At 29.9% G+C, this 12,083-nt stretch overlaps 1 protein-coding gene across 3 annotated transcripts; it reads left to right on the top strand.

The window, feature by feature from the left end:
* The first annotated feature begins 1,008 nt into the window (after nucleotides 1-1,008).
* On the top strand, nucleotides 1,009-4,844 carry LOC107860949 (putative ankyrin repeat protein RF_0381). Of its 3 annotated transcripts, none has more exons than XR_007043478.1 (4): nucleotides 1,009-1,653; nucleotides 2,572-2,861; nucleotides 2,948-3,202; nucleotides 4,166-4,844. XR_007043478.1 is itself a non-coding variant. In XM_047394392.1 (3 exons), the coding sequence occupies exons 1-3, from the start codon at nucleotides 1,389-1,391 to the stop codon at nucleotides 2,975-2,977; spliced, it is 585 nt and encodes a 194-aa protein (XP_047250348.1). In that variant the 5' UTR covers nucleotides 1,009-1,388; the 3' UTR covers nucleotides 2,978-4,844. The 3 variants fall into 3 exon arrangements, 1 of the variants encoding a protein (XP_047250348.1); XR_007043477.1 differs by having other exon boundaries at nucleotides 2,948-3,220; XM_047394392.1 differs by having other exon boundaries at nucleotides 2,948-4,844.
* The last annotated feature ends 7,239 nt before the right edge of the window (nucleotides 4,845-12,083 follow it).

Here is a 12,083-nt window from a genome sequence, read left to right as displayed (position 1 = left end):
TGTTACAGCTATTGGAGCTTGGCCTAAGAATATCTCAGAATATATTCAGCTGTTTAGTCAACTTAGTTGGGACAATCACATAATTTTAATTAGTGACGTGAACGTATAGTAAGACGACGCGTGACAAAGTTGTTTTTTAAAAAACCACAGTTAACAAGTAATGGAATAGATGAACCTGTTTTGAAACGACAATGGCATAAACGAGATAAACTTTTAACGGATGACATAAATGAGATATTTTTGATAGTTCGATGGCATATTTAAACTTTTTTTCGTTATTTTAATTAATGATGTGGGTCTTTAGTAAGATGACATGTGGCAAAGCTGTTTTTGAAAAACCACCGTTAACTTATTTTGTAACGACGATAGCATAAATGAACCAAATTTTTGACGCATGATATAAATAAGTAATTTCTAATAGTTGGATGACATATGTATGCTTTACCCTTAATTAAATTGTTATAGCATGTTAGTGAAGTATATATTCAAAGTTACCAATCAATGCTTTTTGCTTTTGCTTTTCTTCTTTTCCTTTTTAAGCTTTCTTTTGGGAAAAGGAATAATGAACTCAGCGAAGACTTCATTAGGATATTTATATATTGACAAAGACTTTTGGGCCTATATATGATATTTTAAGATTAATTCAATATTGGAGATTTTAAAAATTTAGATGTTCACGAACTATATTAAAAATACTGTAAGCTGGAATCTTTTTTATATTAATACATGCAACAATAATAAGATATCGGATGTAATCCCACAAGTAAGATATGGGGAGCGTAGAATGTACGCAGATCTTATCCTTACCACGCAGAGATAGAGAGACTGTTTCGATAGAGCCTCGGCATAAACAAACATTGGTCAAAATCCATGCAATTTGAAGGTTGAGAAGCGAATATAACAAGTAAAAGTGAACGGAGGGAATATGTTATTCTAAAACAAAGATTCAGCAAAGACTTAAGACAAGTCTTAATTTCTATATATATAATAAATTCACTCTGAGCTAGAAAGCAAAAACTCACAGGATCATAATCTCCTAAATCAAAAAAAGTAATGGATCCAATCCTGTACAATGCCTGAGATGGAAGGCAATACAGGAGATGGCGATCTTTTACTTGCTGATTATCTAAATAGGGATGAAGAAAATGGGTACCAGGTCACTCCAAAGGGTAACACAGTCCTCCACGTCGCAGCTCTCAATGGCCAATCAGGTTTTGTGCGACAAGTTATCGACATTACTCCTGCATTGTTGTGCTGTAAGAACAAGAAAAATGAAACTGCACTTCACTTAGCAGCTAATAAAGGGCACAAAAACGTGTGGTGAAGGTGTACTACTGCGTGGCGTAGACGTAGCTGGACAAGCTGTAGGGATCAATAAGGAGACACTCATGAGGATGAAAGATGACGGTGGTGATACAGCCCTGCACAAGGCCGTGAGGACTGGATGTGTAGACACTGTCAGACTCTTGGTGAAACAAGATCCTGATTTCGAGTTTCCAGCAAACAACGCTGGGGAGACACCACTCTATCTGGCCGCGGAGTCTGGTCTTGTTAACTGTTTGTCAGTAATCTTAAAATACTGCAACAGACCAACATACAGCTGTCCATGTGGTCGAACGAATTTGCATGCGGCAATAATCCAGAAAAACATGGGTAATAATTTTTGGTTTTAAAGTTGAGTTTAAGTATCTAGATTTCTTATACAATCAGGTTTAGTTGAATAATAACATCTGATCACGATTAAATTGATTAAGTAGTATAAATTTGGAACTGACAGTGCATATAGCTTGAATCCTCTACTTGTGAATCAAATTATATCATGTCACCAATCACTGCTTATTATATAGAACCGAGTTTATACCGACACTGTCAAGAATTTTCACTATAAGGGCACTTTTACCTATCGTAGCAGATAAACTTGTCTTGTTTCAAGACTACAAATTCAATTTGTAAAAGTGTTACCTACAGATATCTTTGAGTGACTTGGTGGTGTAGATACATTTTGGGTATTATATAAGTTAGATTCTATAGAACTACCAACAATTACCTTTTAATTGACTTGATTATTTTGTAAATGTTTTTTTCATTGTTACTTAATTTCTATATATAATTTGATTGAATTTCTTCGGTAAGAGTATGCAAACATTTAAATTACTTCAGCAAGAATGAGAGTCTATACCTTGATTGAATTTATGTGAGAGGGCTCCGACTTGGAGCTTGTTTAGATGGACTTATAGCTTTTGTCTTATAAGCCGAAAGCCATAAGTCTGGGATTCTAACTTAGGGCTTTTGGCATAATTTTATTTTTTTAGCTGAAATACAAGTGCTTAAGGGCACTTTTTTATTCTTCCCAAACACTATAAAAGTAGTTAAAAGCTAAGCCAATCCAAGCAGGCTCTTATTGCTTTCAAATGCATGAATTCGAAGTGATCAATAGATCGCGAATTTGAGCTATGGAATCAGCCACTGATGTTTGTGTTGTGATAGGCTTCCAACATTACACCTGCAGGATGTTTCACATACTGGACTGCTTTCTTTTTTAGTTTTTTTATATTTGACATATGTATCCAGGTTCTGCGTCATCACTGTGGGAATGGAATAAAGCATTATGCGAGGAAACTGACATATCGGATTGGAATCTACTGCATTATGCTGTTAAACTAGGATTGAGAGTAGTAGTTCGTAAAATGCTGGGGTGGAAGACATCGTTAGCATACACTCCCGCAGGCAATGGAAATGAATGGGAAACATCAATTCATATTGCAGCCAGTGAAGGTTATGTAAACATGATACGTGAGCTATCATTTCACTGTCCTGATAGCTTGGAAATGCTTAACAGCCGTGGCCAAAATGCTCTTCATGTATGTTGCCATATTGAATTATAAAATAAGAGTAGTCAAATTTTTATTGAACTCCAAAGAATCTCATAACCTTATTGACGAGCCAGATAACGATGGCAGCACTCCTCTCCATTTGATTGCTGCCTCTGACGGCCGGATAATTGTGCCTGTTCAATTAAGAAGACATGCCAGTGCAAAGATGATGTTACTTTGCTAGTGTTTGGCCGGAGATTTTGAAAATTCATCTTCAAATATCTTTGTTTGGACATGATATTTGCCATGTTCAAAGATCACAACTTCAAAAACTCGAATTTTCAAGTTTCAACTTCAAAATCTATGGTCAATTCAGCTACAATCTATTGGTAATTCAGCAATTACATGTAATTATTCTCACCCATATGCAAATAAATACATTAAGATTGGTATATATTATGTTGGTTATGAATCTTCAAATTTATTTAATAGTACCTATTACGTAGAGGATGTATAGCTACTGAAGTTACATGTTCTTTTACTATATACAAACTCACCACATGATGAAAATAGGCGAAACTGATACGGCTGTACCAAGTTGTCCAACAAGTTCACGACCATTCACACGTAGCCAAGCTCGGGAGTTACTAAAACTCCAAGCTATGTTCATGCAAATGGCCGCGTGTGAGTTGGTACTTGAGCCATCCAATGGTTTAAATGTTTTTAAGTCTGAAGAGAGCCTTGACGTATAACAAACTTACACTCCAAGGCCGTCCCTTGGCAAGGGTAGGATGGTCATTGTTCTCTCATTTTGTGGTGTAATATAAATAGATAGTATTAGGGTTATTTGGAGTAGTTCATTCATGATATTTTGAGACAACAAATACTTGTAATATTTTTTGAACTTCTCTCTTCCATTGGAGAAGCTCAAATCCGAATCTCACAAGTAGAGTGATACTTGTGTTGTATCTTGGATAGAAACTAGGATCTTGAGGTTATAGAGTTCCTCTTGGTCCAAGTAAGAACTTGGTGTTAACATCCTTTAATCTTTGGGTCCTTTTCATGTTATTAGGGTTCTTAGATTCTTGGATGTTGTATGTCAAGTTATTTATCTTCTTTTGTAATCTTGAGACATTGTTGTTTGTATCTTGAAGTAGTGAAGCCGGGTGGGGCCAATTTCGATTCACTATACTTGTTGCAATCTTGTACTCTTAAAAATCTGGTTTTTGTTCAAATCTTGAAGTCTAGTGAAGCTGTGTGTGGCCTATTTCGATTCACTAGCATTGTTGTTAACATCTCTTGTTGTTCTTGTTGTGGTTTGCTTCTTGTGTTTGAACTTGATCTTGTATCAGAAACGGATGTTCAAGTGGAGTCTTCACCATTGTCGATTAGGACGGCGTGATTTTGAGATAAAATGGAAGAAAATGCAGAAGCCAGAAGATGATACAGAGTCGAGGGAGAACATAGCAAAGAGAGATAAGAAAGGCAAGCTGAAAGATATTATGGAGGCAACTCAAATACATCTAGTAGTTGCCACACTACTAGTTACTGTTACCTTCGCAGCAGGTTTCACCTTACCGGGAGATTTTGAAAGCGATCTCAATAGCTCTAATAAAGGGATGGCGATTCTAATAAGGGTAAACAGCGTTCCGTGCATTTGTTGTCTCAGATACCATTGCCTTTACATGCTCTGCTTGTGCTGTATTCAGCTACTTCTACATTGCGATAAGTGCAGTAACTACAAAAAGATTAAGACTTATAGCTATCCGCTTTACTACAGCAGTCCTTTTGCAGCGTTGCGCAATGTCAGCAGTTGTAATTGCATTTATAACTGGTATGTATGCTACTTTAGCACATTCAGTTGGTCTCGCTGTTAGTGTCTGTGTCATCGGTTGCATCACTTTCCCTGTGTTCTGTCTTCTGTGAAATGTTAGGCGTCTGGTTATGACGTACTAGATTCAATCTCATGTATGATTATTCAATATATTTTTGTGAACGTTATTTGATGTAAATATATGGCATTTGATATTCTTTTTTCACTGTTATTATCGACTAGTGAATCAGCTCAAGGCTGCGCCAGTGACGACCTATTATATGATAAGTGTTACTTCGAAGAGGCGGACAAAGCCTATTTTAGAACAGACTACCAGAAATATTTCTGTTTGGAGTTGGTATAGCACGAACTACCACGTTGCACTTCACTGTTCACTTTTTAAAATAATATACAAATATTTTTTGATTAAAATTTACATATACTCGATATTTATATCAAATCTTAATACTTTACAATTTTGTAGACCATGTTTATATTTGGTGCTAGTTTAATCCATAACTAGGGTACTTGGCCGCGCTTCGCGTAGCTAATAATATTATTCTGCAACATACAATTTTTTTAATTAAAATATAGTGGTTTACAATTCTCTTGAAATTAATTTTGATTATATCATAGAAAAGATATTTATCATATCATTAGTTTATAATATATAATACTTGAGAAATTAATTTATGATTGACTACTTAAAATTCCACCATATCAATGAGGATTTGTTTCTCCATATCTTTTTCCTTTGCTTTCGTTTTTTTCTTTTTCTTTTGTTACGACATGACATATGATTACTTCATATACTATGACTATATAATTAATTGCCAAAAAAATATTTTTCTTTTAACTAGTCTCCTCCTAAATTAATGTAAAATCCCCAAAATTCAAAATTTTTCTTTTTAAAAAAAGAAAACTCTAATACTATTCTCCTAATAATTGAAAGTGCTTTTAATGAAAAATGAAATAGATGAAAGGAGTTTAAAAGGTTGCAACATAACCATCATATTTAATTCTATGTGATATAAGAAAATTAAGTGAGTGATTTTTGATTTTTTACAAAAAAGTAAATGAGAAAAGTTTTCCTGAAAAAAAACAGTGATTTTTTTTAAAGGACAAACATGCCACATCATCATGTTTATAACTCTATTTTTTTTTTATATATATATATATATATATATGTATATATGTATATATATATATATGTATATATATATATGTATGTATATATGATTATAATACGTAAAAATATAAAAGAATGAAGAAAATAAACGGAAAAAAAAAACATGCCATGAGGCCCTCTGAAAGTTTAACAATCCTCCAAAAAATTAAAATAAATTTTACAAAAATTTAAATAACAATTATATTAGTAAAATAATTCTCGGCGTACCTCTTCATTTCAAACAACTTCATCTCCACCATCCTTTTTATAAGATGATGATAATATACATTAAAATCAAGGATATAAAAGCAAATCTAAATAACAAGGAAAAAAGAAAATAAAGGAGAAGAGAAAAAACATACCATGAGACCCTCCCAAAAAATAGAAAATTATATATAGTATGAAAATAGAATATGAATTGGCAAAAATAAATTGCCCACTTAATTATCCTTGATTAAGCATCAAGGAAAAACCGTTTCAGGATTAATATAGTTAGATTTATTAAATACTAATTATATATTTGCGCTTCGCAAGATTATAATATTATATATTTTTCTTTATAAATATAAAGATTAAAAAAAATGAAAAAAGAAAATGCGAACATTAGTATGTGTTTTTTAGGTTCGGATCTCTCTCTCAAAACATTAGTTTGATATAAAAATAGATAAAATTAAAATTTCAAAAAAATTATAACTACATAAACGAAATAAAAAATTTAAGAAAAATAATCAAAATAGCTTGTGGATTAACAATCGAAAAGGAAAATGTAATGGGACACTATAAATTTTCTAGCTAATGAAAAAGTGTCAAATAATTAGATGAAAAAAGAGAATTAAGGGAATAAAGAAGAATACATTAGGCAAACCAAAAAAAAAGACAAAATAAATTATATTCACTAAACAGTGATCGTAAAGTGTGTTCTTGTGATAATTAATATGCATATTCTTGTGATAATTAAGCGCATTGTGGCTTTCCTTCTTAGTATGAGAATCAAACTAACAGGATAGTTTGTCTGTGTTCGGACATAAATTCTTTTGTTTTTGGAAAGAAAATTTATGTATCACATATCAAGTAAAAACTATAAAAATGCTAATATTAATCACAATGATTAAAAACTAAAAATATTTAGAAAATCCCTAAAAAAACATGATTAAGAAAATTCTATTTAACTCTTCGAATAGTAACTAAAACACATAAATTTAAACTCAAAAAGTTACTGAAATCAAAAATCCTAAATCAACAGTAGTAACCTGTGACAGAAGTAAGACAAAATCAATCTTTACATTAAAAAATATCTCTAATGCAGTATGGATTCTTTCATCTTTGCAGCTTTTCTCCAATCATGGTAAGGACTTATATATATCTATATCTATAATTTATAATCTATAATATATTAAAAGTGATTTGAATTTTTTGTCCTTTATTAAAAAACTCCGAAATAGATAAAATTGTCTTTTTAGTTATTTCCTTCAGTTACTAATTAATTATTGAAAAAATAAATAATTCAAAAATATATGGTAAATTGTTATTAGTAGGTTTTCTTTTTTCCTTGTGTACATGAAAAAGGAATCTTAAAATATATGGTAAGAAAAAATTAAGAAAATTAAGACAAAATTAAAAAAATTATCTTTAACAAGTGAAAATCACAAGACGTCTCTTTCTTTAACATTATAAAGCTTAGCTTGGTGCCATTAATGTAGAAATGGGAAAAAAAAAATTTTCATACGTACGTCAAAATGTACGTCAAAATATAAATGAGAACGAACTGACACTGAAAATTACAACAGGAGGGATATAATTATATTCTCCATGTTCATTTTATTTAGCCTCTTTATTAAAAATTTTCTTTATTCTTTTAAACTATGTATCAAGTCAAAACCAGACAAATAAATTAAAACAGAGGAAGTATGATCTTTTAAAATTGTCTGAAAAATCTTTATTTTGTCATTCAGGATACTAGAGTTAGACTAAACAATCAGCAATGTTCTGGGTATAACTTATAAGTGGCGATGAACTTCAATAGGTATTTAACATGCCTTTTTTAATTCACCACTATATACACAATGATGTTATTATTTATTATTTAAGCATATGAAAAATTATCTAACATAATTGTGATGTCTGATTGGAAGTCTTTTTTTTTTTTTCCATAATCATGATATTTTTAGTGTTCATTGTGACATGTGATGAGAAGTATTTTTTCGGATAATGATAATATAATTGGTAGTATTTTCATTTAACTTATTTCATTGTAACATTTGAATATTTGTGCATTTCTACTATATGATTCGGAGCAACATATATTAAAGAAAGAAAATATCCACGAGCTTCAAATTCTAGATCTGCCATGATCACCTAGAAATTCGAGGATGCTTAATTTAATCTTTGTTTCACTAATTTAATCTTAAGTGCTCAATAAATTTGTGATTTTTTTTTATTGATAATAATGCATGAAGGAGTAATGAAGTAAAAAGTATTTTCCTTATAAATTTGGGTGAACTCAAGATAATACAGGACATATACATCCTACAAAAAAATCACATTAGCATTAGTTTAGTTTAATATCAGTTAACACAATATACATGCCTCTGCAGATGAATATTACTAATAAGTTATGCATACATTAGATATCTAAAGGAGGAGAATTTTTATATTTATTATACACGTGAACATGCTTGATTGTCACACACACAAAAAAAAATTGTGTTAAAAAATTCAAATTAATAAATTATTCTTTATATTGTTTTAGTTTAAGTATGAAGAAATGTCTAATTTATTATTTTGAGAGAAAATTGTGACGGTAGATTTATAATTTTTTTGTTTGTAAGGAAGATGGCTAGGGCTCAAATTCTTAAAGTAAATGTCGGAGAGCTTGAGCGTATGCTTCTCTATGTTTTTTGGTATAATTTTTCTATATTCGTACTTTATTCCTTTCTCATGTAAATTATAAAAAATATTAGAATAATTAGATTCAGACCCGTCGATATTTTAATGTATGAAATCTTTTTTTATATATTGAACTTTGTTTTAACATTATTCTTAAGTTAAAATTTTAATGTGTAGAGCAAGGAAAGAAAGAATATCAAATTATATTGTTCACTCTAATCATTATAATATATTCATGTACGGTCCAATGCTTTGAATTCGAATTATTCAAATTTTAATGTGGATTTCGAACACTAAATTTCTTACACTTATAATATTTAGATTAATATTATTGTCATGACATACATGTGCAACGCACATACACTAAACTAGTACCTGAAAAATGTCTAGGCAGTGGATTAGTGAATTGGAATCGACTAAGATGAATCAATGCATTGCCTATAAAAAAAGGGTTGAATGATTACTGTTAGATTTTAATTTTCATTCAATTGTCATTAAGGTCACATGTACGTAGTCATGCATTAGATTTTAATTTTAACTTAATAAGTAAGATAGAATAATTTTTTTTTTCATTTTAAAATTAGAGAAAAAACTCAAAAACAACAACCAAAAAGATAAATAAGATTCTAGGATTTTGAGGCATGCCACATCAGCATGCCTCAAATCCTCCTTTATATATATATATATATAAATATATATATATATATATATTATATGAGTTAAGGTTGAAGTCACACAAAATTATTGATAATTGATTAATATTTATTGTGTATCTATTTCATTACAGCTCTCCTTCATGCAAATATTTTTGCTCAGGTCCTCTAAAATATATCAATTTTTTTAAATTTATAAAATTCAAACTTTAAATCTCTAATTCAATATAAAGTGTTTAAATAATAAATAATTCTTTTTCATGTATTTGTCCTTTTTAGTGCAAGGTATGCTATGGTTGATTTAGTTTTCTTCATAAAAATTATACTTAGATTTATTATGAGTAATCCTTTTTATCTTGTTTTAATAGGAGTTTAAGTCAAAAAAATTGAAAAACAGAATCATCTGATTTACTTCGTTCTCAATAGTTATGAGATGATCATCTTAGTTAGGGTGATTTTTTTATCAACAAATGTTTTTGTTACGCTTTAATCTTTGAAGAATAAGAACCAACTATATATATTATATAGGAAAAATTATATAAAAGTGTCCAACAATATTATATTACAAAGTAAAACTCACTATACATTATATTATCAAAAACAATCTGATTGAATAGGCTCAAGATATTACTTTACAATATGTAGCTCAATACTCACTTAATGCACAAGTCGTAAAATATTTCATAGTTGTTCATTATTACTACAATTAATGAACATCTAAGGAAACAAAGGACTATAAAATTTTTAGACCAAGCATATAATAAATTTACATTACAATTTCATAGTTGTAGCAAGACATTTTTTGGATGTTCAACCATTAGTGAAACTTCAAACTTCAAAATGAAAATTGAATTTTCGTAAATAAGCTTTGTTTCGAGTGGTATGATTGCAAAAGATCTGTCTGTATTGAGGAGCTCAAATTTGAGGTTTTGGATGATCTGGTGTAGTTTTGAAGTGTTTTTGGATGAATTTGGTGCTTGAATTTGTGGAAGAAGACGAAGTTTATATTTTTTTTTGTATATATTTGCGTATTGTATTGCATATTATTATATATACAATACACTCTTTTTATTTCGATGATTTTCTTGTTCCTCTTCATATTATACACACTTATACAATGTAGATATTATTTAAACATTATATATACATATATGTATATTTGAATAATAATGTATATATTGAATAATTCCGTATATAACATTATGCAATATAATAAAAAGTTTGTATTGCATATACAACATAATACAATACAATATACATATGTATACAATGTTATACAAAAAAGTTACTTTTCATTTCGTGGCCAAATCTTGATTTTAGGCTATAAAATACAATGCATCTTTTTGACCACGAAATTGTAATATATATTTGCTATGTGTATTTTTTTGTAATTGTCCCTGTTATATATAGTATTTACATCATAGGATTAAGTATTGTATATGTCATTAGTCTAATTCTACCTTTTTAAGAAACATTGGTAAATTTTTATTTGAAATAAAGTAAATAAATTTGATCTTCATATTATAGATAATTCAAATAGAAAAACAAAAGTGAATAAGTTATTTTATATATTTAAGCCTATTATATAACAAGTGAAAAAAATCTCTTGTTTAGTTTGCTACTAGAAAAAAACATCAAAACGAAGTTAAAAATTGACCATGAATGAACATAAATTAGAATGTACAGGAACCTATATACAACGGATAAGGAAAATAGTTTTAGAATAAAGTTTGAAATTGAATTTATTTCATGTTTGATATAAGGTATTACCTAATACTGGGTTTATTTTATTCCACCATTTTTACTAAAATGGTGAGATTACTAGCTATCACATATGAAGGCAGAGGCGGACCCAGAATTTGGAGGTCATGGGTGCACGGAAGGTTCGAACCAACACATTGACATCCAAAGCTTTAAAGTTTTGTCTGAAAATTAAAACACCTAGCTATATATGACTTATTTGGTACTTTTCTATATCTTATATCAGATTCTCTACATTTTTTATATAATTATACCTAATATGCGTCAAATTTAATGGGTGTCAGAGCATAAAAAATTTGACTATAGATAAGCCCCTGTATGAAGGGTCAGATAAAATAATCCTGCGACATATCCCTACTTATCTTATGACTTGTTTAGTGTACCAAACCATCCCAATAGGTTGGGATGCACTAGAAAAATGTCAAAATGACTTAAAAAATCGACTATGAATGAACATAAATGAGAACAAGGAAAATAATTTCAAATTAAAGTTTGAAATTAACTTTATTCCATGTTTGGTAGGAGGTATTAACTAATATTGAGATTATTTTACTCCACCATTTCTACTAAAACAAAGAGATTACTAGCTATCACATATAGGCGGTGAGATAAAATAATTTCGAAGGATATCCCTAATCATCCTATGTACCAAATCATCTCAACAGGTTGGAAGGCGCTCATCAAAAAGTCGTTACCGTCAACTAGATTTAAAGTATTTTGAAGACCTTATAAGATTAATAATAATTAAAAAGGTCCAGAGTGTACTAAAGTTGAACTCGTGACATTATAAAATTAATAATATGGTCGAGAATGTCCATCAGACTTATTTGTCTAGTAGACGTCTCTAGTGATGAATGTATGTACAAAAAAAGGGAGTCACACGAACTCGTGGTTATTTGTATACTATGTTATAAATCAAATCGAAGAGCCCGATTAAAAAAACTAGTCTAATAGTTGAGAGAACCTATTTAGCCAATAAATTCATTAGC

Source organism: Capsicum annuum, chromosome 8 (assembly GCF_002878395.1).
Source record: "Capsicum annuum cultivar UCD-10X-F1 chromosome 8, UCD10Xv1.1, whole genome shotgun sequence".
Classification (NCBI taxonomy): domain Eukaryota; kingdom Viridiplantae; phylum Streptophyta; class Magnoliopsida; order Solanales; family Solanaceae; genus Capsicum; species Capsicum annuum.
This window is presented reverse-complemented; position numbering and strand designations above follow the sequence as displayed.